At 38.0% G+C, this 23,697-nt stretch overlaps 1 protein-coding gene across 1 annotated transcript in view; it reads right to left on the bottom strand.

The window, feature by feature from the left end:
- Spta1 (spectrin alpha, erythrocytic 1) overlaps positions 1 to 23,697 on the bottom strand; it is a 78,605-nt gene that overhangs the window by 11,347 nt on the left and 43,561 nt on the right. Inside the window, exons 25-42 of the mRNA XM_027950791.2 lie at positions 22,835 to 22,926; positions 20,839 to 20,983; positions 19,851 to 20,032; positions 17,710 to 17,809; positions 17,400 to 17,597; positions 16,491 to 16,634; positions 15,844 to 15,947; positions 14,990 to 15,152; positions 14,643 to 14,774; positions 14,013 to 14,150; positions 13,724 to 13,828; positions 12,239 to 12,447; positions 11,036 to 11,156; positions 10,261 to 10,382; positions 9,464 to 9,596; positions 3,223 to 3,321; positions 2,409 to 2,571; positions 1,760 to 1,836 (exon numbers count right to left, since the gene is read on the bottom strand). Of these exons, the coding sequence (XP_027806592.2) occupies positions 1,760 to 1,836; positions 2,409 to 2,571; positions 3,223 to 3,321; positions 9,464 to 9,596; positions 10,261 to 10,382; positions 11,036 to 11,156; positions 12,239 to 12,447; positions 13,724 to 13,828; positions 14,013 to 14,150; positions 14,643 to 14,774; positions 14,990 to 15,152; positions 15,844 to 15,947; positions 16,491 to 16,634; positions 17,400 to 17,597; positions 17,710 to 17,809; positions 19,851 to 20,032; positions 20,839 to 20,983; positions 22,835 to 22,926 (2,427 nt within the window). The remainder of the gene's footprint in view (positions 1 to 1,759; positions 1,837 to 2,408; positions 2,572 to 3,222; positions 3,322 to 9,463; positions 9,597 to 10,260; positions 10,383 to 11,035; positions 11,157 to 12,238; positions 12,448 to 13,723; positions 13,829 to 14,012; positions 14,151 to 14,642; positions 14,775 to 14,989; positions 15,153 to 15,843; positions 15,948 to 16,490; positions 16,635 to 17,399; positions 17,598 to 17,709; positions 17,810 to 19,850; positions 20,033 to 20,838; positions 20,984 to 22,834; positions 22,927 to 23,697) is intronic.

Genomic DNA, 23,697 nt, shown 5'->3' with positions numbered 1-23,697 from the left:
CTCTCAAGGCATTTTAAATTCCTAAACTGCATAGGAAACACATCCTAGAAGCCAAACAGAAATAGCTAAGGGTCTAAAACGCCAAGTAGAATTTTTGGTAGTATTACAAGGCTGACTTCAGGATCCATCAAGACAGAGCAGCCCTGATTATAAGACTTTGGTTAAAATTTCTAAAAGGCCTGAGGAGTAAGAGCAATATGTTCAAACCCTCAACAAATAAAAATGAAATAAATGCTGAAACTATGTTTGGAATCACTTTAATCCCTGACCAAAAATTGAGGAGACTGGATGGAGAAGGGTTGTTAAATTACCTCTTTAAACCAAAATTTGTGAATTAATTTATTTAAATGTAAATAAACTCATTTTTTAATAAAAATTATCAAATTAGAAAAATAAAGTAATAACCAAATATGTGATATCTACAAGAGACACATCTAATATATTATTATACAAAACTTTTAAAATCCCCAAAGGATAGAATAGATACACACTGCAAACATTAAAAAAAAAAAAGAAAATTAGTGTAATATATTATTATCTGAAAAAAAAGTATTTAAGTCAAGAACTGTTATGGACTAGAAAGAGGAGAATTTCATAAGCAAAATTATCAGCACATAAGATGATTACATGATTCTACCTAAACTTTTAACCTAGTCCAAAATATATGAAAATAACAAAATATTTTTAAAACATAATGACCCCAATCTGGTTGATAATGTAAACCACTGTAAAATGCATAATCTACATGAAATATTCACCAAAACAGAATGTTTATTTTTGAATATAAATAAATATTCTGAAATAATATAGAGGATATTTTCAAAACACAATGTAATTAAACTATATATAAATCTTAAAAAAAATAATGAGAAAATTCCCCAGTGATAGATAGGTTAAAAAAGAAACTCAATTAGGTATAGCAGAAAAGTTTAACTGAAAGATAATGAAAATGACAAAATTTGTGGAATACAGCTAAATCCTTGCTTAGGGGAAATTTATATACTTACATTCATGTGCCTACATGAGAAAAGAAGAATGGTTATTTTTTTTTACCATCTCAAGAAATTTTAGAAAAAAATAAGAGCATCAATTTGATCCACAAGAAAATGAAAAAGAGATAAAAGATATTGCCATAGATTGGATATGGCTTAAACATGTCCCCCCAAGTCTTATGTGTTGGAAGCTTAGTCCTCAATGTGTTGAGTGTAGGACCTTTAAGGGGTGGGGTGAATTATATAGGTCATAGGTCAATTGGAAGTGCACCCTCAGCAGGTACTGTGGAACCCCTGACTCTCTCTGGCTTCTTGTCTCTAGCTGTGGTTTCTTTTTTCACATCTTCCTACAATCCTCTCTGGGGCCCTCATTGTGCTGTTTGGACTTCCATTCAAATTGTGAATTAAAAAAACTTCCCCTCTTGATGAAATTAACCTGCATTATAACCAAAAATGGACTAGTACAGTCATTAATGCAATAGATGCACCAACAAACTGAGAAAAAATAAAAATAAAAAGCCAAAAGTTGTTTCTCTGCAAGACGATGAATACCAAGGCCACAAAGCTAGTATGTGAGAGAGGTCGGGGGAAACAGAGAGAGGTAGCAAGTTATCAATACCGAGAAGGAAAAAGGGGACACACACTACAGATGCTACAGACAATGAAGCCACAGATCCTGGAAATGAAGTAACTCCAGAGGACTGAGTTTCTGTGAGATGTGGGTTTAGGGCTCCCTGGCACCTGTCAACATGGCAGCCTGGTCTCACCTGCTTTGCCAGGAGAGTGAGGAAGGCAGTGAGGTCCTCACCGTTGAACTTGGTCTTCAGGCTCATTTCCTTCTCAGCTAAAAAGGAAAGAAAATGAATAAAAAGACAACATATGTTGGTCATCAATGAACCCTTTTTGGCAGAATGTTTTTTTTTTTTTTTTTTTTTTACCACAGACAACAGGAAAAACTCCTGATTCTCCAAGGATGTGGTTCATGGGATGGGAGGCGGGTGGGGGGTAAAATGGTTGGTGTTTCTAAACTGATGAAGGATAAAAATGACAAACAGATCTAGGGCTAAGAAAACTTTTGAGTGTTTCATAGAACAAAAGGAAAATTGAAAACTGGATATAAATTATAAGTGTATCAATCATACATTGTAGTTTACTTCCTAGAATATTTTGTGATGATTCCCCCCCCCCCAAAAAAAAAGGGTTCTGTGGAATTATCAGTTCCTCTAGCTGTGTGTGTGTGTGTGTGTGTGTGTGTGTATGTATAAACATGAGTATAACTGTGTCCAGAATGGATAAGTAGGTAATAAAGGGAGTACCTTTTTTTTTTAATGGTGAAAGAAAAATCCCCAGAGACTACACTAAAATGAAATTTATCAGGATTTCTTAAATCTAAGGGACCCCAACCTTGACACATACCTATCCAGGACTCTACCACATCAGCCTTCCAGTTAAATTGCTGGAAGGCATAATTATCTTCCAATTGCAACTTCCAAGCTTCTATTGCATTCGCCAGAGAAGGGACCTTTTCGTTCAGAACCTGGATCTTGGCAGAAATTTTCTCCTTATTCTGAATTTCTTCCTGCAACACCAAGGTGGAGGGGAGAGGAAAACAGACACATATACTAATGAGTGCCCAGGCTAGAAATGTGAATTCATGAGCACTATTAAAAATTCTCATCCCTTTTATTCCAAGTATATAACTACTGTCTTCTAAGTCTAGTGTAATCATCCCATTATTCACCCACTCCCAAGAAGGTTATTTCCACTCTAGTATTTGAAGAGCTTGTCGTGTTTGTATACATAAGTGTAATTTTCTTAGTTGATGTAAGCTTCAAGAAGGTATAGAGTCACATAGCACTCAGATCAATGAGGTTCTGTAAAAATGATATGTAAGCAAAAAAATCATTCACAACTTGCAAATAAGTATATGTATGTTTCTGTTCCTTTTTATTCTTAGAATACTCTGTGGCCAAAGCCAGTGACAAGATCTTAGTAGCACAGTAAAAGTGTCAACAAAGGATTTAAGGAAAGGTCAAAGGTGTACATATAAGAACTTGAAGAACAAAATTCCAGAAAACAGCAACTGAGTAGATAATTAGTTGTTTGGGAACAAAAGCATAGAAGAGGTTGCTAAAGTTCTGTGTATGACTTCAGCATTACTCATGACTATGTTTGGGGCATTTTCTGTCTCAAAACAAAAATTAGACATGGAGTCCCTGGGTGAGCTCACCTTACTCAGGATATCTTCTCCTTGTGCACACACATTTTGTACTCGGGTCTCATGGATAGTAAAGTCATTAGTCAAAGCTTCATGCTTCTTTAGAATGTTCTGCATAAATGAAATCAGTGAAAATCTGAATATCCAGGCTGAAAAACCTGTCTCTACCCACATTCAGGCTCATTGTAATATTATTCACCAGGATTGATTCAGGTTAATGGACAGACTGGATGAGTGTCTACACTCTCTGGAAAAACTGTACAAAATTCCTCTCAAGAGTCTTCCATTGAGGGCAGTCTTATTGGAAAATAGAACTTGGAATGTAACTCACACCGTTTCTAACTTATCATGTGACCTTTACCTTTTTCTGATTTTTTAAATGAGGATAATATATAAAGATGTCTCTGTACTGAGATTTATACAATGAATTTATACAACTTTTCTATGAAAAGTTGCATCTATCAGAATAATAATAAGTTTAGGATACCTAAACTAAGAACTTATCCAAAAGTGGTGCAAAGAGGGTTAAGGAAACTGTCTTTGCATGTCACTGCAAACCTTCTGTGTGTCTGACTGCCCAGTGGAAACATGGCATCTGTACAGCTGGCAGAGTGGAAAGAGAAGAGAGAATGAGGCATGAAAAGCACTGCTTTTCCATCTTTTGCTGTATGTTCCTAAGAAATATCTATACCAGTCCTCGTTACCACCACCACTGCTGCCTTTTTGCCTTCCTCTTGTCATACAGCATCTCATTCATATTTTATCTTAAACACCATAGTAACCCAGGCTAAAGGAAGAACAGAATTTCTATGACAGATATACTTTTTCAAAATCACCATTTGAAAACAAAACCTTTTCAACGCACAATGATCTTAAGCATGCTATCAGATGGTCACTCCTTTTAAAACAAGATGGGCTGCATTATATTTTATGTTCCTTTTTTTCCCCCAGAAGCTGTAAATGGAGACTGGATGGTTGGATTCCTAGAAACATACAACCTACCAAGACTAAGTCATGAAGAAACAGAAAGTCACTATTGCTCTGTAATATAGTTTGAAGTCTGGTATCGCTATACCGCCTGATTCACACTTCCTGCTTAGCATTGTTTTTGCTATTCTGGGTCTTTTATTTTTCCATATGAATTTCATGATTGCTTTCTCTATTTCTACAAGAAATGCCGTTGGGATTTTGATTGGCATTGCATTAAACCTATAGAGAACTTTTGGTAATATCGCCATTTTGATGATGTTAGTTCTGCCTATCCATGAACAGGGTATATTTTTCCATCTTCTAAGATCTTCTTCTATTTCTCAGATGTAGGCAATTTGGTCCTGAAGGTAAATATGAAAACATAACTTCAAAAATGTATGGGTAAGCATTAAGTTGGTTACAGAAGGGTTGTCTGTAAATGGAAAGTAAGAATTACCTGGTGCAAATGTGTACTGGCGGATGTCGGTGGGGATTTTGTGTGCATGCTGCTTGGTATGCAAAATGGCTGGTGAACTCAAGTACCAAATACTGTATGTAATGGGAACCAGATGTCGAACAGAGAGAGAAAAATATTTTATAGCAATAAATGTGACATTGACTCTTAAAAAAAAAAAAAAAAAGAAACAGAAAGTCAGAAAACTCTGATAAATAGTACAGAGATTGAATCAGAAATCAGAAACCTCAGAGTAAATCCCTGGACCAGATGGCTTCACTGATGAATTCAGCCAAGCACTTAAAGAACTAATGCTAATCCTTATCAAACTTAAGAAAATTTAAGACAGGGAATATTTCCAAATGTCTTTATGAAACTAGCATTACCTTGATATCATAGTCAGACAGAGAACTCACAGGAGATGAAAAATATAAGCTAATGTTCTCAATGAATATAAATACAAAAATCCTCAACAAAACAATAGGAAACTAAATCCAACAATACATTAAAAGGATTATATACCATAAGTAAGTGGGATTTTTTCCTAGCAGGCAAGGATGGTTCAACATGCAAATAAATATCTGTGATACACCCATTGGCAGAACAACAGTATCCTTTTACAATAAAAGTTCTTAACAAACTAGAAACAGAAAGAGTACCTCAAAATGATAAATTTCACATACAAAAATCCCACAGCTAACATCATACTCAATGGTGAAAAACTGAAAGCTTTTCCTCTAAGATCAGGAACAAGGTAGAGATGCAGTTTTCCTAAGTCCATTCAACCCAGTACTGGGAGTTCTATCCAGAGCAATTAGGAAAGAAGAGAAAAGAAAAAGAAAGAGAGAAAGAAAGAAAGGGCATCTAAATCAGAAAAGAAGATTTGCATTGTCTCTATTTGCAAATAATGTTATATATATATATATATATATATATATATATATATATATATATATATCCATATAAAACTGTTAGAATTAATAAACCAACCAAGAAAGTTACAGGATAATAATCAATTTACAAAATTCAGTTGCATTTCTACATACTAACAATGAATTACCTGAAAATAAAAGTAAGGTGACAGTCTTTTCATAATCACATCAAAAAGAATGTAATATTTGAAAATAAGTTTAACCAAGGAGGTAAAAAACTTAAGTGCTGAAAATTACATCACATTGATGTAAGAAATTAAGAAAGATATGAACAAATGGAGATGTATCTCATGTTCACAGATTAGAAGCACTTAATGTTGTTAAAATGCCCATACTACCCAAAAGAATCCACAGACTCAATATAATTCTTATCACAATTCTAACGGCACTTTTATATAGAAATAAAACAAATCAATTCTAAAAACTCATAATGAAACCAGAAAAAAATCACAGATACCCAAACCAGTGATAACAAAGAATAAAAAGCTGGAGGGAATACTCTTCATGATTTCAAAACATATTATGAAGCTATAAATAACAGTATGGTATGGCATAAAGAAAGACACAGACCAGAACAGAACAGAAGAGATATCACCTAAATGAATCCATGCACAAACCATCAACTGAAAAGTGTCAAAAATACACAATGGAGAAAAGACAGTCTCTTTAATAAATGGTTCTAGAAAAACAAGATCTTTGCTTGTAGGCCCTTATCTTACATAATACCTCAAAATCAACTCAAAGTGGACTAAAGACTTAAGCTAAGACCTGAAACTATAAAACTCCTGGAAGAAAACAAGCAGAAAGTTTCACAGCATATGTTTTGGCAATGATTGCCTAGATATGATACTAAAATCATAGGCAACAAAAACCAAAATAAACAAGTGGAACTTCATCAAACTAAAATTCTGTGCACAGCGAAGCAAACAATCAACAGAGTGAAATGGTAACCTATGGAATAAGAGCTAATTCATGAAAACCCTTTCTATACATTCAGAATGTATAAAGAACTGCTCACCCAATTGAAATAAAAAGAACTATTCAAATTTATTACTATAAATAAGTAAATAAAAGGTAAATAAATAAATAAACAAATAATAACTTGATCAAAAATGAGCTAAGAACTTGAATAAAATTTTTGCTAAAGGAGACATATAAATGGCCCACTGGTACATGAAAAAATAATAGTCACTCTTACTAATCATAAAAAAATGTAAATTAAATCCCAATGAGAAATCACCTCATACCTGTCAGGCTCTTTATGAGCAAAAACAAAAACAAAAGACAATGAGCGTTAGTGATGGATTGGAGAAATTGGGACCCTGGTACACTATTGGTGGGGATCATAATGATGCAGTTGCTATGAAAAAAACAGTGTGAATGGTCCTCAATAAATTAAAATCAGAACTACCACATGATCTGGAAAGCCTGATTCTGGGCATTTATGTAAAGGAATTGAAATCAGGAGCTTGACAAAATATGAGCATTCCTATGTTCAATGCAGCACTATTCAAAATAGCTGAGATGTCAAGACAGCCGGAGTCCATTCTCAGATGAATGGATAAATCAAGTGTGGTCTATACATACAATGGGATTACTGCTCAGCTTTATAAAAGAAGGAAGTTATGCAATGTGTGACAACAGAAATAAAACGTAACATTATGCCAAGTAAAATAAGCCAGTTTCAAACAGAAACATAGCTTGATTGTACTTATGTGAGGTAAACAAACAGAATAAAAAGAGTGAAACGAGGCCAACTCAGAAAGTCAAAGGCTGAATGTTTTCTCTGATAGGTGAAAATAAAATAAAATAGCAAAAACACAAAATGTTAGCAAAGATATGAAGAATCTTTATCACTAGTGCAATTGGTGATGAGGCTGTAAACGAGTACAGCTGTTTTGGAAAACAGTTTGGCTTTAAAAAATAAATTAATAGATGATTATAGTACAGTAATGAGACTCCTAAACATTTGTCCCCAAGAAATGCAGCATCACATTTGCTTGGAAATCTGTATATGAATATTTATAATAGTTTTTTTCCAAAGTAGCTAGAAAGTAGAAATGACCCAAATGTCCTTCAACAGGTGAGTGATTGAACTGTGTATGCTCATACCATGACACTATACAGCACTAAAAAGGAATGAGCTATTGTTGTAATATAAAAAGCTGAATTAATCACCTGTATTTTATGCAGAGTGAAAAAGCCAATCTTCAAAAGTGACATATAGTATTATTTCATTCATGTAACAGCCTTGAAATGACAAAAAATTTTAGAAGTATAGAACAGATTAATGGTTTCCAGTTGTTAGGAATGGGACAGGATTAGGAAGAAAGTGGGTGTGGCCATAGAAGAGAGATCTGAGAGACATTTGTGGTGAGAGTAATGTTCCGAATCTTGGCAGTGGCAATATTCTGGTTATGATTTTTCTTAACATTGTCATTGGAGGAAACTTGGTAAAGGATACATAGGATCTCTCTGGATTATTATTATTATTATTATTATTATTATTATGTGTATTAGGGATTAAACTCAGTGGCACTCAACCACTGAGCCACATCCCCAGCCCTATTTTGTATTTTATTTAGAGACAGGGTCTCACTGAGTTGCTTAGTGCCTTGCCAGTTGCTGAGGCTGACTTTGAACCTGTGGTCCTCCTATCTCAGCCTCCTGAGCTGCTGGGATAACAGGCATGTGCTACTGCCCCCAGCTCTGCATTATTTTTTTAAAAATGCATGTGAATCTATAATTCTCAAAATCAAAGGGCTTAATTTTTTAAAAAGAAAACACTTTGGAGTATTTGATGTGAAACCTTAAAGTGCTTTAACAAATCCAGGGGTGTGCATGAACATTTTCTAAAAAGTTTTCAAACCACAGGAGTTGATAATTTGAACTATATGCTGTTTGGATTTTAAGCTTTCTTTGGCAAACCTAAGTTTTCCTTATGTCATCATATAGAAGTCAATTAATCTCCACATAGAGTTTTGGGTAAATTCCCAATTTTTAGAAAGCACAGTTCTCAAGGTTCCTAGAACATTATTGTTTTATAATCACTCTCTCAAAAGCTGTCAAATCTACATTAACTTAAGATCACACTGTAAACTTTATTTCTTAATTGGGAAAGCCAGCCCTGTATTTAAAATGGGATCTCATCAGGTGGGGCATGGAGAGAATGGAGGAACTTTGATTGGGTATAGAGGAGGGAGGAAGAGGAGGAGGCATGGGGGGTAGGGAAGATGGTGGAATGAGATTAACATCATAATCCTAGGTACATGTGTGGCTGAACATGTGGTGCAACTCTGTATTGTATATAACCAGAGAAATGAAAAGTTGTGCTCCATTTGTGTACAATGATTCAAAATGCATTCTGCTATCATGTATAACTAATTATAACAAATAAAAATGATAATAAAAATAAATAAAATAAAATGGCATCTCTTAACTAGAATTGTTTATTTCTAGTAGATACATTAAAATTCTTTGTCTCCTAAAAATGATATATCCTGAAATATATGAATAATATCCAGGCATAAGAGAAAATTTTTTTTCAAATTAGTGTAACATTATGGTTTAAGGAAACCTTTAGAAAATGTATGCCCTGGAAAGAATCCAAACTATCAGAAGCAGCCTTTAGCCATAAAGTCCTTTTGATTTCTAGACCAGAGATTACAGATTAAGATTTGAGTACTGTTTTCATGCCTGATTGGTTCCATTATTTTGAACAATTAACTGATACCTTCAGATATTTACATCTTTCTACTTTAAAATTGGCAGAATTATCCATAATCCCCTCTTCTCCTTCTCTCACCAGGAAAAGTTTCTAATGTTATAGGTGAAAACATTGGCTATTTAAAGATCCCATTTAGAGAGAGAACACCGATCCATTCTGCTTGTTCCCGACCTGAGTAGCAGCCAGTGTGTCTCCAGACTCCCCTCGGGCCACCATGGCCGCCTTCTCACTCATCCAGGTTTCCTCTTCCTCCGCGTTCTCCATGAATTGCAGGAATTGTAGGGACTCTTCCAACCGAAGCCCTCTGTGATGGGGTAGTTAGCCAGACAAGGAGAAGAAGGAATGGTTAGCAGTAGGATGACAGCCTGGGGGCCCAGTCTCATCCAAGCAGACCTGCTCCCGCTCTACAAGTTAGCCACGGTCAACCTGGACCAGGTCACAGCCTGCTAGGGGCCTGCTGGTCAGTGGGGCAGATCTCCTGTGAAACAGAGGAGACTCTTGCCCTAGACGTCCATTTTGAGTCATCACCTACTTTCTAGGAAATCTGCTAAAGAAAGGAAACCTTATGGCCCCCAGAACTAAAATGCTAAGACTTCACTGTCAAAGACTATCCACAGTGTATGATTCAGGAACTACAAAGCTAGAAGCTCCCTTTTTCCACAGGAAGAAATGTTTGCCCCTCACCAACAGGATGGGATTATAGTTGGAAGTTGTGCTGATGTGAAGGACAACACTTGTAAGAAATTAGTGATAAAAGACAGCTGCATGTCAGGGCAGGAAGAAAGGTATTTTCAGAACAGAGGTAGTGATCATTTCTGTGTAGGGTAAATGGTGGACAGCTTCACAGAAGAGTTGGGTTTTGAGCAGGGACTTGTAAGCTAAGCAGTCAGAGAGGGTGGTCAAAGCATCCTACCAACAGCTGCCTAACAAATGAAGCCCATAGGAAGATAGCTGGGCCTCCCACTCACCGGTCCTTGGCCAACTCTTTGAGTTTCTCCCAGTGTTGAACAAACTGAGCCAGCCGCTCCTGGATTTCCTCTTGCCCCACAGCATCCTTGTCTCCCAGCTTCTCGGCCATATCCAACACATTCTGAAGGACACACCCATCCATTTCACATCACTCCACAATCTCTCCCCATTCAGCCACAGTCCCTGGAAAAGTACCGAGGCCTTCCTACCCTTTGGATCATTTATAACCTCCTAGAACTGTCTTCATGCCTGACTGGCTCCATTACTTTGGACAGTTGGGGTAGTCCTAGAAACCCTGGGAGCAGGAAGGGAACTGCAGCAAGGTCTGCCCTGCTAAACGTTTCCAAGTATTTTGGCAAATACCTTGGTGCTTGCATTATGCTTATACAGCACACCAGCTGCTTTATAGACTATTCATGGTCACACGTGGACTCTGCTGCCAGGTCAGACCCAGAGTATCCTTCTTCCCATAAGGCTAACATACAGCCTTACCAGATGTCCCAACCTGCATCCCAATTGTAACTGACTTCCCAACACTGCTAAAAATGCTCCTTCCAGGGAACAGCACAACCTCCTGCCTAGAATCCTTCTATTCAGAGAAGATAAAATGTGGTCGAAAGAAAGAACAACTGTGAACTGTATTACTAACTCTCTGTGACCTTGGAATAAATTCTGCATTCACATTTTGCAGCACCAACATATTTGACTATACCACGAGAGACAGCTAGCTATTAGAATATTTTCTCTCTTCAGGTCTGATCATTCTGTGCCCACCTGGATCGCAGGTTCATGTGCCACCAGCTCCCCCTCCAGGCGTTTGTGTTTCTTCAGTAAGTTCTGAACACCCTGCAGATCCCTCCCATAGTCCTGGGAGCTGACTCGTGCCAGTTTCTCCCTGAAACCAAGGAAAAAAGAAAAAAAATTGAAGTTTAGATGTCCAAGATCACTCAACAGCAATAGTTTTCTAAGTGTATGTGTGCGGGGAGGTGGTGAATTCTGGAATATTCTAATGTTAATAGCCAAAAGGTAAGTAGTGGCTGATGTTTTCAGCATAAAAATTGAGTGGTGCTAGTACAAACTAAAATACTGATATCCACTGTGGACACACCTGTAAAAAAAGCCTTTCCATGAATCATTTTTCCTGTCTACTTTTGTATATTTTCTTTGCTTAAGAACATACACTAATGCTACTCTTGTGGGGGGTGGGGAGTAACAATGTGCATGACCTCTATGGCTTTTATTATTTTCCTCTATCAATTTCAATAAAAACTTAGCTAGACTAGTTTTTAAAGAGTTGGTATTATAGGGGTCATGAAATTTAAATGGCTCCAAGTATAAAGTATTAGAACATCATCATGAAATACAGGATAATAAATAAGATGATGCTATTTTAAGGTATCCTCTTTGCTGCCCTATGTACTATGTTTCCATCTAATTCATTCATTACTCATAAGAATAAGCAGATCTGCAGAAGAGAAGCAAGATGCAACAGTAATATGGTCAGAATCTTTTAATTTTCTAAGAGTTCCCCAGTCATATTTTTTATAAGAAAAGTAGAATTAGTAATGAAACCATGGTAGATAGTGTATAACATTCTCTGTTTTATGTCCAGTTCAGTGTTACTAGGTAACACTGGATACAGACTGAATAGAGCCAATGATCTTAGCTGGGTAATCTATAAATACTCAGCTCAGTGAGTATTACATGTTCTATGAACTATATAGAGCAAACATATATGGCTTCAAAATTTGGTTCCCTACATGTATATGAACTGCTCACCACTCCCTCCAAATTTCTCTTCTTCTGTCTAAATCCAGTAAGGGAATTTGGGAAAAATATAAAACCAATATTAACTTTAAGCAGAGACAAACATGATTAAAATGCCATACAAATTTTACACTGAAATTTCATTAGGTGGTTTTCTAGTCACATCTCTTGGATCATCCACACATTGTGAGTTGGACTGGGGATACGTACTCGATCCAGGATTCCTCATCATCTAGTTCTTGGAAGAACTGGAACAAGGCATAGGCCTCTTTCAGTTTCTCATGATGGGCACTTGCCAAGTTCTGGACATTTTCAAAGCGCGAGTTGATACTATCCCTTTTCTCCACAATCTGCTCAATGTTGAAAGTTCCGCTGGAGAGCAGATCCTCAGCCAAGTTGTTCAGGTCCTTGAGTGCCTCCTAGAAAACCCCAGCATGCTCAGTGAATGGTATTGTATAGACCCCAGACTTTAAACATCCCTGGTCCTGGTTCAAAGACCAGGGCAAATAGATTGCTTTTAAAAAGTAGTTTGAATTAAGCTGGGCAGGTAACTTATACCTGTAATCCCAGCAACTCAAGGGGCTAAAGCAGAAGGACTGCAAGTTTGAGGCCAGGCTCAGCAACTTAGTGAGACCCTATCTTATAACAAAAATCAAAAGGGACTTGGGATAGAGCTCAGTCGTAGATAGAGCACCCCTGGGCTCAATCCCCATGCCATACACACATAAAAAAAGGTAGTGAAATTGATGTTCTATACTATTATCTGTTTTACACATATTTGTCTATGTTCAGATTGAATAAGAGTTAGATCAGAGAGCGATACAGATAGCATGACTCTATTACTCAAACTGTACATTTATTCTGTGTCTCCTGGTTCTTCCTTCTGATTTTCACCTGTATCCATAGCTAGAAAATGAGATCTTGGGGAATAATCTTACCATACAGGACTATCTTCCTTTAGAGCAAAATACTAAAAGAGAAACAACTGTATTGGTAGAAAGCTTAGTTTGCCCACAGAACACACCCAGACCCTTCCCATCCTAACACAGCCTCCTAGTTATACAACAGGAGGTACCACCAAGGACTGAAGACGTCAATCTAGAAAGCCTTTGACTTCTTATCCTTTCTTCATATCCTTTACTACTAAATAAAAATGACACCATAAATGTCTGTCTGAAATGAACACCTGGTCACTGTTCACAGGGCAAATTTTTGGTTGGTATTAGGTTGCAAATGGAATTCTTCACAGGTTTTCTAGAGTGTATATGTATTTCAAATTCACTGTACATGTTCCAAATGATTTTTTTTTCTCTCTCTCTCTAATTCTGTAAAATAAAGTTGCATTTTCTTTCAAAGGCCAGATCAAATATATAGCTATGGAAAAACTCCCGGAAGTGGATCTTAAAAGCTGTCTTGTTTGTCTTTTTACTGATGCATGTATATAAACTAGTGAAAAGATAAACAAGGCAGCTTTTAAGATCCACTTGCTGGAGTTTTAGAGTCTGCAGGTCAGTGATAATTGATAGTGACTGTCACAGTGGCTCTGTAGCCCATAGATCTGACCTGGTTAAAATGAATGATGGCTGAGCCATCGTGCTCAGTTTTGCAAGGCTACGTTCTAACTGGTATCCTAGAAAATAAGGGAAGAAAATAAGAAATGTTTCATCCTATCCAAAGGGTTTCAATACTACTCACCTCTCGAGCCGACATCTCTTTTTCCAACAGCTGATGCTTCTTGAGCAGGTTTTCTGCAGAAGCCAAGTCCTTGGCCTGATCTTTCATGGCCAGAAGTGTCTCTGCCTGGAGACAAAATAATAAGTAATAAAGCTGATAGATGAAAACCGTGTTTAAGGAGAATAAAATTTAGCATCTATTCTACAGTCTTTTCCCAAGAAGGCTCAAGAAAACCATTCACATATAAATTCTTTTATTTAACAAGTGTTCTTGAAACTACCGTGCTCCCACCACCTCCAGGTGCAATTACCTCTGAGAGCCAGAATTCGAAATCCCGGACACTTGTGTTGAACCTCTGCTGGCGGCTAGCCTCATCGAGTTTCTCTCCTTTGTCAATGGTTCTCTCAAGGAGGCTGTCCCAATGTTCCTTTAGCAATTTCAGTTGCTCCTAACTCAAAGAAAGGGAGGATTCTGAGCACTGTGACAACTCGAGAGGATAATGTAGGGAGTTTCTGTATGTCGGGATTAGCCAAAATTTGCTGACAATTGAATGTCAGACATTTCAAACTAGTTATGCTCAATGTGGAAAAACAAGAAGTTTTGGATGACAGGAAACATTTGAAACAAAGATCCTGTACTGATTGCAATGACTGGCATCCAAATGCAAAAAAAAAAAAAAAATTCTTGGCAGAGGGATAGAGAATGCAAAGCAAGCATGAGAAGACTTGGGAATTCAGTTGAAAGCTTTCTTGGAGTTCTAGGAGCTAAGTATCATGGGAGAGGTGGTCTGAGCATTACTGCTTTCTTCCTTTCTTGTCTAGAGGGAGGAGGAGTGACCACAGAGCACATGCTGGATCCCTACCCATAGAACAATAAAGAGTCAAAGATTTTTATGCATGTGCCTTTGCAGCCCAAAGGTCATCCCAAGCAGAACCTTTACCTCCACGGTCTCTTCCTTGCCATCACATGCCTTCCGCTCAATCAGGGAGTTGCCCAAGTCGATGACTCCTTCCACCTGCTCAGTTCGACCCCGAACCTCATTTTCAAAGGTCTGGTGCTTCAGGTATTTCCTCTGAAGGCAAAGCAAAAACTTATCCTTTCATGTAGGTAAGTGAGATTTTTAAAAAATCAGGTATAAAAGGAAGAGTTAATATTTCTATCACATCCAAGATATTGGTGATTTTAAAGGACTTGCTTCATGTTAGACTCAGTATGTGGAGGTGCTCATTCAGCCAACAATGTGAGTGAGACTGGTAAAATTTTCCAAGATTCCTATTTTGAACTTGCCTGAATGTTGGTGGGGTCTTTGTAGGATTCATCACAGGCTATGGGCATCATCTCACTGATCCATTCCTCCAGCTCCTCAAGGTCATGGTAGAATTTTTTCAGATCAGCGTAGTCTCCAAGTTTTGTCCGTTCAGCCATCATTAGGGCTTTGAGAGCATCCCATCTGCGGGAGGGGGCCAGATGATTTTTTTTTCCATTTTGCAACCTGCTCTTTTTCATTTCCTACTGTTTGACTCTTTTCAGATACAAAATGCAGTGGTTAAATCAGGTAATTTCTAGTGTAATTTCCATGTCTTTCATCCCATGAGTCTAGATCAGACAGTGTTATCATTTGCATCTTTAATGCCTTCTGAAAAGCCCATGTGTTAGGCAATGCAGCAATGTTCAGAAGTGAAATGACCAATTTCCATTTAATGAATTTATAATCTGAATGGACTCCTGGGTGGTAAGTGTAGGCAGGTGGGGTGTGGCTGAAGGAAATAGGTACCTGAGGATGTGACCTGGGACTATATCTTGCCCCTAGCTCCTCTCCCTCTCTTTGCTTTATAGTTCTCTAAGCAGCTTTCCTTCACCACACCATTCTGCTATGATGTTCTGCCTCACCTCAGGCCTAGAGCAGTACAGTCAGCCAACCATGCACTGAGAATCTCTGAAACCATGAGCCCCCAATAAACGTTTTCTTTGTCTAAGTTGTTCTTGTCAGGTATTTTGGTCACAGTGATAACACAGACCGCTTCCAAGATGTCAAGATAGTTTAAGGCATCTAGAAAGGACAAAATCTCAGAGTGTCTTCCCCATCATAATGCTAGCAAAGAGGTCACTTTGCTACATCTTCCGGTAGCCTCGGGACTGACCTGCTTAGCACTTGTTGGAGCCGAGTGGTAATCTCTTCCTTTGCATAGTGGTCATCATCTATGAGCTGATCAGCAAAATCTTTTAGGTCATTAATTTTCTCTTCCTGAATAAAGGAAAATAAGAGACCAGGTGCCTGAAGATTAGACTTTGGGTACAATCTCAGACTCCCTCCTAAGGAAGAATAGTAATAACCTTTTTGCCTTCAGGAGACAGCTCCAAAGGTAAATGCCTGATAGGAAGGTCTACAGGAAGGTGTATTTTAACACAACAGGAGGAAAAATATCTAACAATCTTACTGAGGTGAGCTATCTGTGTGGTAAGGATCTCCCTAAAGAACAGTCATTCCTCATGACTGTTGTCTAGAGTGAGTCCTTCATGGGGCAGGATGTTGAAATAGGTACTAAGAACACAAAGTCAATTTGAATCCTCAAATTTGGGTTTCAGGATGGCAGACTTAAAGTTCAATTACACATAGGACTCGGATAAGACAGTGCCTCGTGTCGATCCACCTTGCCTGCCTCCAACTTGTCTGTAAGAAGTAAATGTGAGTCAAAATACTCGTAAGTCATGATCCCAGACAAACGTATAAGATTTCTGTTCTGCTCACAACCATTATCGTTGGAATATTTACATTCCCTGTTCTTACCTGAGCAGTGATTGCTTTCTCCAAATCGTCACGTTTCTTCATCAAGGCCTCTAGGCCATGTAAGGAATCTTTGTCATCCAACCTCAGGGAATTCTCACGCGCCGTCATCCAGCTCTCGACCTGCTCACATTTACCTCGGAACAACTACGGAGGATGAAATTAGAGGTATATTAAATGTTTATTCTGGGTGGACAGAGGAAATGGTCTTACCCCTCTCCTGTGACATGAACAGCAAGGATCCTGCAGGGAGTATGTATGTTCTTTTAAGAAACATTCATACAATGAATCTTAGCTATATTGAATTTTCTACTCTTTCCTGAATTTTCTACTCTTTCCTTTATGTGTTCATATAAGCTATAACACCCATATCTGACAACTGGAAGATACTGACTGGTTATTTTCTTTAAGACTCTGCTGAACATTACCCACAGAGTTGGCCTGTGACATTCCCATACTCTTCCCTCCAAAGCTGTAATCATTCCTTCCTCCCTACCCTCAAAGCCTTCAAGAATTTTGTTTTACGAAATGATGTCCTATATTAGAATGATCTGTACTGCATGTCTAATTTTACTACTTAAAAATAGAAACATTAATTTACTAATCTTTGTGACACCGGGGCCTGCACACAGTAGATTCTCAATGAAAACAATCAACCCCTTCATTAATCAATAAATGACAATCATTCCCTGTCATGTCCAGGACTGATCACTTTCTTCTTTATCTCTTCTAACAGGGATAAGAGCAGAGAATAAAACAATAATCAGACTATAGAAAATAATGTTCCATAATCAAGAGATGCCCTTGTGTCTACAACATGGGTAGTAGTCTGGGTACTGAGTGACTGTGATATCCAAATATAACTGCTTACAAGGAACAGAGTAGGGCTTCACTACTGGAAATCTGCTGTACCTGCAATTTCAGGCATTGGTCTAGCATCTTCTTGCGTTTTTCCCAAGACTTCTCCAAATCTTCTCTCTTTAGTTGAATATCTTGAAGTTTATTTTCAATCTCAGCTCTATTACGGTGCACACTGTCTATAAGTTCTGCGCCAAAATTTTCTAAGTCCTGGAAAGTGGAGGCCTCGGCCTCCATCTCGCCATGATGCTCCTGTTGGAAAATGGGGAAGTGGACTGGTGAAGCTAATCCTTTTGAATTTTTTTTTTAAATGAAGCAAGGTTATCGGGTCAAGTGATTAGTGGTTGTGGGTTTTTAGCCATACCTGGTGTCGCTCTATCAAGATCTCTGTGCCCGTTAAGTCCTCAGCTAGCTCTGGTGATGATACCATGCCACCAATGGCACTCATCCAATTTTCAAGGTCCCTAGAGAAACAGGTATATTGGGATGGACAAAAGACCTTGCCACATTCTACAGGGCTATCTATCCTATAAATTTTTAGAAAATATTTCCAGAATAACATTTTCTATGTCTTCCTATGCTTCCATGTCGTATCATGTTTGGTGTTCTCATTGTGTTAATGATAGCATTACCTTGCATTTGAAAATCTTGTCACACATATTATTTCTTTTAGTTCCTGAAATAATCCTGTAGAGAATTATGAGAACTCTTTTATTTCCGTTTTGGAGATAAGGAAGTCAGCTTGGAGAAGGTAAGCAATTTGCTAATGTGGTGCAATTAAAACCAGACATATGGACTATGTTCTTAGAACATTTTCTACCTATCATCTGGACTAGAGCCCAGACCTCTGGAGTTCTGAACAGAACGTATTCCATGACTGCTGTTGATTCCTGTTCCTTCAACAGTTTTCTGGGCTTTAAAGATACAGCTTATGGAATCTTGGGGGAGGCACATCTTTTCTTTTTCCTCTTTTTCCCAAAAAAATCTAATACATGCTTCTGCTCAGCACACATATATATACACACATAAACATATATACATGTCATACATTTCCTACATTACAGATTAAATCAAGGTTTATTTCTTATTGTTTTAGTAGTCAAGAATTTAGACAAGGTAAGCTAAGATTTATTCTTCCAGAGAGCAAATGTCAACCATGCATTGACTTAAAAGTTATCATGATATTAAGATAACAATCCCATAAAGAATATATTTAGTCTTGTTTGCTAAATAGTAATCCTTAAATCTAGGAAAGAGAGGTCTTTTGTTTCTTTATACAATAATTTTTTTCATTTATCCAAACATCTAAGTTTTATTTATTGCTTACTAAGTACCAAATATTTTGAAAAAGATATATCTTTACCTTCTAGGAGATCATACTTTATTTATATTGGGGGTAGGGTAAGCGAATGAGTCATACACACTCATAGCTATTAAAAATGAAATATAAATTATTATAAAGAGATAAAATGAGGTATTAGTGTTTCTCAGAAGCTGAGAACATGACTGTGATTGTGCAATATCGAGGAATAAAAATTTGTAAAAAGGGGCCATCACTTATTCTGGAATCTTAGTAATATATACGGAAATAAATGTTCTTAAAGAATGGGTATAGATGTTATTTAATTACACTGTGTGAAAAACTACAGCTTTCCAGAGGTGCTAAAGTGGGGGAGGAGTTACCAAAAGCAACTATAATCATTTAGCTCATTTGCTTCCTTTTCTTCTTCAAAAGCACTACCTTGTGAGTAGCTACTGCCTGGACCTTCAATTCCAAAGACTCCTCCAAGCAGACTGAAACAATGGGGCAGAGTCATCCCACATGGTGTATGTTTGCAAGGGGAATTTCATATTGTGAAAACATTCTGACTGTAGCACAGCAATGAAAAATCTCTAGGATTTGATTCCAATGTTTCTAAATTTTTCTTTTGCTACTTGTGCTTAACACCCCCAATATAAAAAAACCTATTCTCCAGTTTCCCCAGCCTTTCTTACCCTCACAGTTTTGCCCATTCCTGTCTGTATGAATAGCATGCTCTTTTACCAAAATCCTGAGTGATATGTAATCAAATGCTACTTCCTCTAGAGTGCAGGGAATCTCATCTGTTCCCTCTATCTCTGAACTTCCATGGCTATTTGCTAGGATGTGTGTTTTGTAATGTTTCACCATGGTTGTCCACATTCTTCTCTGTCTCTCCAGTGGTAAGAAAGCCCCCTTGATCTTCATCTCAGGATATATAGCTCCTCGTTTGTGCCATATACTTTGCAGAAGGTCATTAGTTGGCCTATATGACCTCACATTTCTTCAAACATCAATCTTTTATGGCCTGAAGTACTGAATTTAACATTTTTATGCCTCACCAGAGGCAATATTTGGCCAGCGTGGTACCTTCCAAACCCATGGGTTGATGGCACCTCTACCCAGAGTGTTCCTCCAGGCTCTACTTAGGGCCAGATATGAAAATTGCTCACCCACAGGGTGAAAATCCACCTTGTGAACTTTACCTGGCCTTGCTGAGGAACAGGTAGAATTTCTGGGCCTCATTCAGGTTCTCTTTACGATCTTCTGTAAGCACCTGCAGGTCATTCCAGGCCTCGTTCAGCTCTGTTCGCCGTCTCTGCAGGTCCTCAATGGCATCTGGGTGGGATTCACTGAGCCGCTCTGCTGTCTCTCCCAGTATGGTCACCTGGGGAGGTGCAAGAGCTCTGGCAATCACACTATTGTAGAACCTGATTCTTAGCAAATAAGAGTCCTGAGTCCTGGTCTTAATCTCCCCCAAATAGATGCCAGCAATGTACCATCACATCTTACTACTTCATAAAATAATATCAACCTCTTAGTTTACATGATAACTTTCTGAAGTGCTCAAAATTGACCTTACCATTTTTATTTTAAAAGTAACAAGTTTTGGAGAAAGATGGTTAAATGACTCTTCTGGCTAGTAGCAAAACCAGGGTACCAAAGGGTCCTTATTCTTTAAATGAGGATATTTCCAATATAGATATTTTCTGTTCTTCTTTTTGCTCTGTATAATAAGGCCAAGCTTCGTGTTGCCTCCAGTGTATCTGGAAAGCTCTACTCTTCTTTTGTGTTTTGGAGTAGGAGTAACCTTATTCAACTCCTGACTGAGAAAACATGCACAAAGCTCAGGCATAGCCCTAGCCATCCTGGGTATGTATAGTTGCTATTTCTCTTAGGCCACTGTCCTGTAACTAATTGCCTCAACTTCTGATCACTTGATACCCATTAAATAGGCAAGAGGACATTAAATACTCAGATGGTGGCAGTTTAATGCATTTTTCTTGATGTTAATGGTCTTAGGGGTATGTCTTTTTAGTGGTCTTGCTTTGGGGACAGAGTGCAAGAACAAGTATCGTGCAAAATAAAGAAACAAAAGCATAAGACTGGAAAAGAAAGCAAAATAGGCGGCATTGATATGGTTATAAAAGCAAAGAGGAAGGTGCTGAGAAAGCTCAGAAGCACACAGCTCACCTTTTCCCCCAAAGGGATGAGGTCTCTCTCAAAGCTCTCATGTTGTCGCTGAAGCGCCTGAACACTGATCAGGTCGGAGCCAGGGTCAGCAGCCCTGAGGGCCTGGCACTTCTTCTCAATCTGTTCCTTTGTGTCATCTATATCTCTGGTCCACAAGAGAATAAAAGACTTTAGGAATAATGATGTGTACCAAAGAGAAACTGACCAGGCTCAGAAGGAAGTCACTACTGCCATGTTACCAAATCTACCACCTTCACCTCTATCACCAATACCACCAGCACCACCACCAGCACCACCAACACCTCCATCACCACCTCCACCATTTCCACTATCATCACAACTGCTACCTTTACCACCGTCACAATCACTATCACTATCAATACCACCACCACCATCACCACCTCTACCTCTTCCACTAACACACCATGACTACTACTTCCACCACATTTACTACCAACATCACATCACCTCTCCCACCGCCATTACCATCACCACCACCACCACCAATGCTTACCAGAATAATATCAATGCCAGATGGTGAAGCCTACATTGAATCAAGAGGTCTAACTTCAGAGCCAAGTGTTTAACAATCATATTCATGCTTTCTCTTTTCAGCTATTCTAAACAGCCCTATCCACCTGAATCTCTGCTTTCCCCTTCCTTGCATCTTTAACACACATAGGAAGGTATTTGGTTTATGTTTTGTTCATTTGTTTAATTCTTGTATGTGTGGTTATACCTCTTAGTACAAGTATGGATTTGGTAACCAAAGGCAAAAATGTATTCAATGAACAAAGTCAATGTGATGGTCTGTTGTCCTTTACTGTCTGCTTCTAGTCTAGGACCATAATTATTTATACCATTTGTTTATACTTCAAATCGATGCACTATCATGAAAGCATTCATAAAATATTAACTATGTGCCAGGGCCCAAGCCAGACATGAGAAAACTAAAGTTGGAGCTAGGCATGGTGGTACATGCTTATAATCCCAGTTACTCTGGAGACTGAGGCAGGAGGTTTGCAAGTCCCAGGCCAGTCTGAGAATTTAGGAAGATCCTGTCTCAAAAGTTAAAAAAAAAAAAAAAAAAAAAAAGGGCTAGGATTGTGGCTCAGAGGTAGAGCACTTGCCTAGCACGGGCGGGACCCGGGTTTGATCCTCAGCACCAAATAAGAATAAAGGCATTGTGTTGTGTAAATCTACACCTAAAAAATAAATATTAAAAAAAGTTAACAAAAATCTTTTTAAGGATCTAGGGGAGTAGCTTAATGTAAAAACACCTCTGGATTCAATACTTAGTACCACAAAAAATAAAATAATAATACATTCAATACATAAAAAAATAAATTGAAGTAGGTTGTCTTGGAGTATTTAATGTGCCAAGTGAGGAATCTATTTCTAAAAAAGCCTGATTCCTATTTGCAAACTGTCTCTAGCTCATAAAAAAAGGGTTACACGAATAGGTATCATTATCATAGTGTTATAGTGTTATGGTTTAGATCTGAAATGTCCCCCCAAAAAACTCATATATTAGGCAATGCATCAGTGTTCAGAAGGGAAAAGATAAATTACCATAGTTTTGACTTCATCTGTGCATTAATCCACATGATGGACTGATCATCTGAATGGACTACTGGTTGGTAACTGTAAGCAGGTAGGGCATGGCTTACAGGAAAGGGTCACTAGGGGCATGGGCTGGGCAACTAGATCTGGTCCCTTTCTCTCTTTTTTCCTGCTTCCTCGCTGCTATGTGCTAAGTACTTTCCTCCTCCAAGCCCGCTGATTTTCTGCCTCCCCTCAGACCCAGAGAAATGGAGATGGCCAACCATAAGCAGAATCCTCTGTGAAGTCAAACAAACTTCTCCTCCTCTAGTTGTTCACATTGGTAGATATTTTTGCCACAGCAATGAAAAGCTGACTAGACACATCGTTACTGGACTTGTGAGTTATGTGAGTGTTTTCTAGAGTAGCACTGCATTTTAGAATTAATTCTTACCTGTGAAACATCTCCACAGCATGTGCACTGCCTAGCAGCTGCTGCTGTTCATCTGCAAGCCTCTGCAAGGAATCCCAGCGTGTGTTCAATTCCTAAAAGAAGAGCCACATCAGACTTTGGACAAGGAGTTGGTTCGGATAGCTCAATGGCGTCTATGACTAGCTGGATTTAAATCATTGCTTTCATGTTATCTCCTTCAGAAATCACCTTGCTTTATTTTTTTCTCAGACAGGCTGGGCTTGGTCTTATGTTGGTGTGTCAGAGAAAGGTATTTCTTTTCTTCCAAATTGATGATTCCCAGTTGGACTCATCAACCCTGGAGCCATAATTGATGCTTGCTATCACTAGACCATATTATATATAACCTCTGAAAAATGAGCAAAATGTGTTGCCTTGGTATTTAGAATCTGCTACAGTTCTCTGGGGCAAGCATAATACCTTTCTGCATTCTGAATTGAATAGACCTAGTGGTCTAAGAGCCTTACTTTCTTTTTTATTTTCATGCACATTACTTTTTCTCTTATCTATGACAATCACCATGGGATAAAGAAGGGAGTTCTTCTTTACTAGTTTATGACAACTCACAGACTGGACTTTCTATTAAATTTCGTTAGTCTTTTATGCAGTCATAGGTCAAGACACAGATCAGATGAAGAATTTTCTCTCTCTCATCTCTATTCCTTCTCTTCTCCTTCTTCGTTACATTTATGAGAACCCAACTCTTCCAGGAAACTTTCTTGATACTCTTCCCCATATCACAGCTTCTTTATCTGCACTTTCTTTGCATTCATGTATTTGAGCATTGGATCTCTTATGTGAGTGGTAATAAAAGGGAAGTGATTGTTATAATTTAAGAATTTCAT

The sequence above is a fragment of the Marmota flaviventris genome, chromosome 10, assembly GCF_047511675.1.
Source record: "Marmota flaviventris isolate mMarFla1 chromosome 10, mMarFla1.hap1, whole genome shotgun sequence".
NCBI lineage: Eukaryota > Metazoa > Chordata > Mammalia > Rodentia > Sciuridae > Marmota > Marmota flaviventris.
Note: the sequence above shows the minus strand (reverse complement) of the source record. Positions and strands in the feature narration are given on the sequence as shown.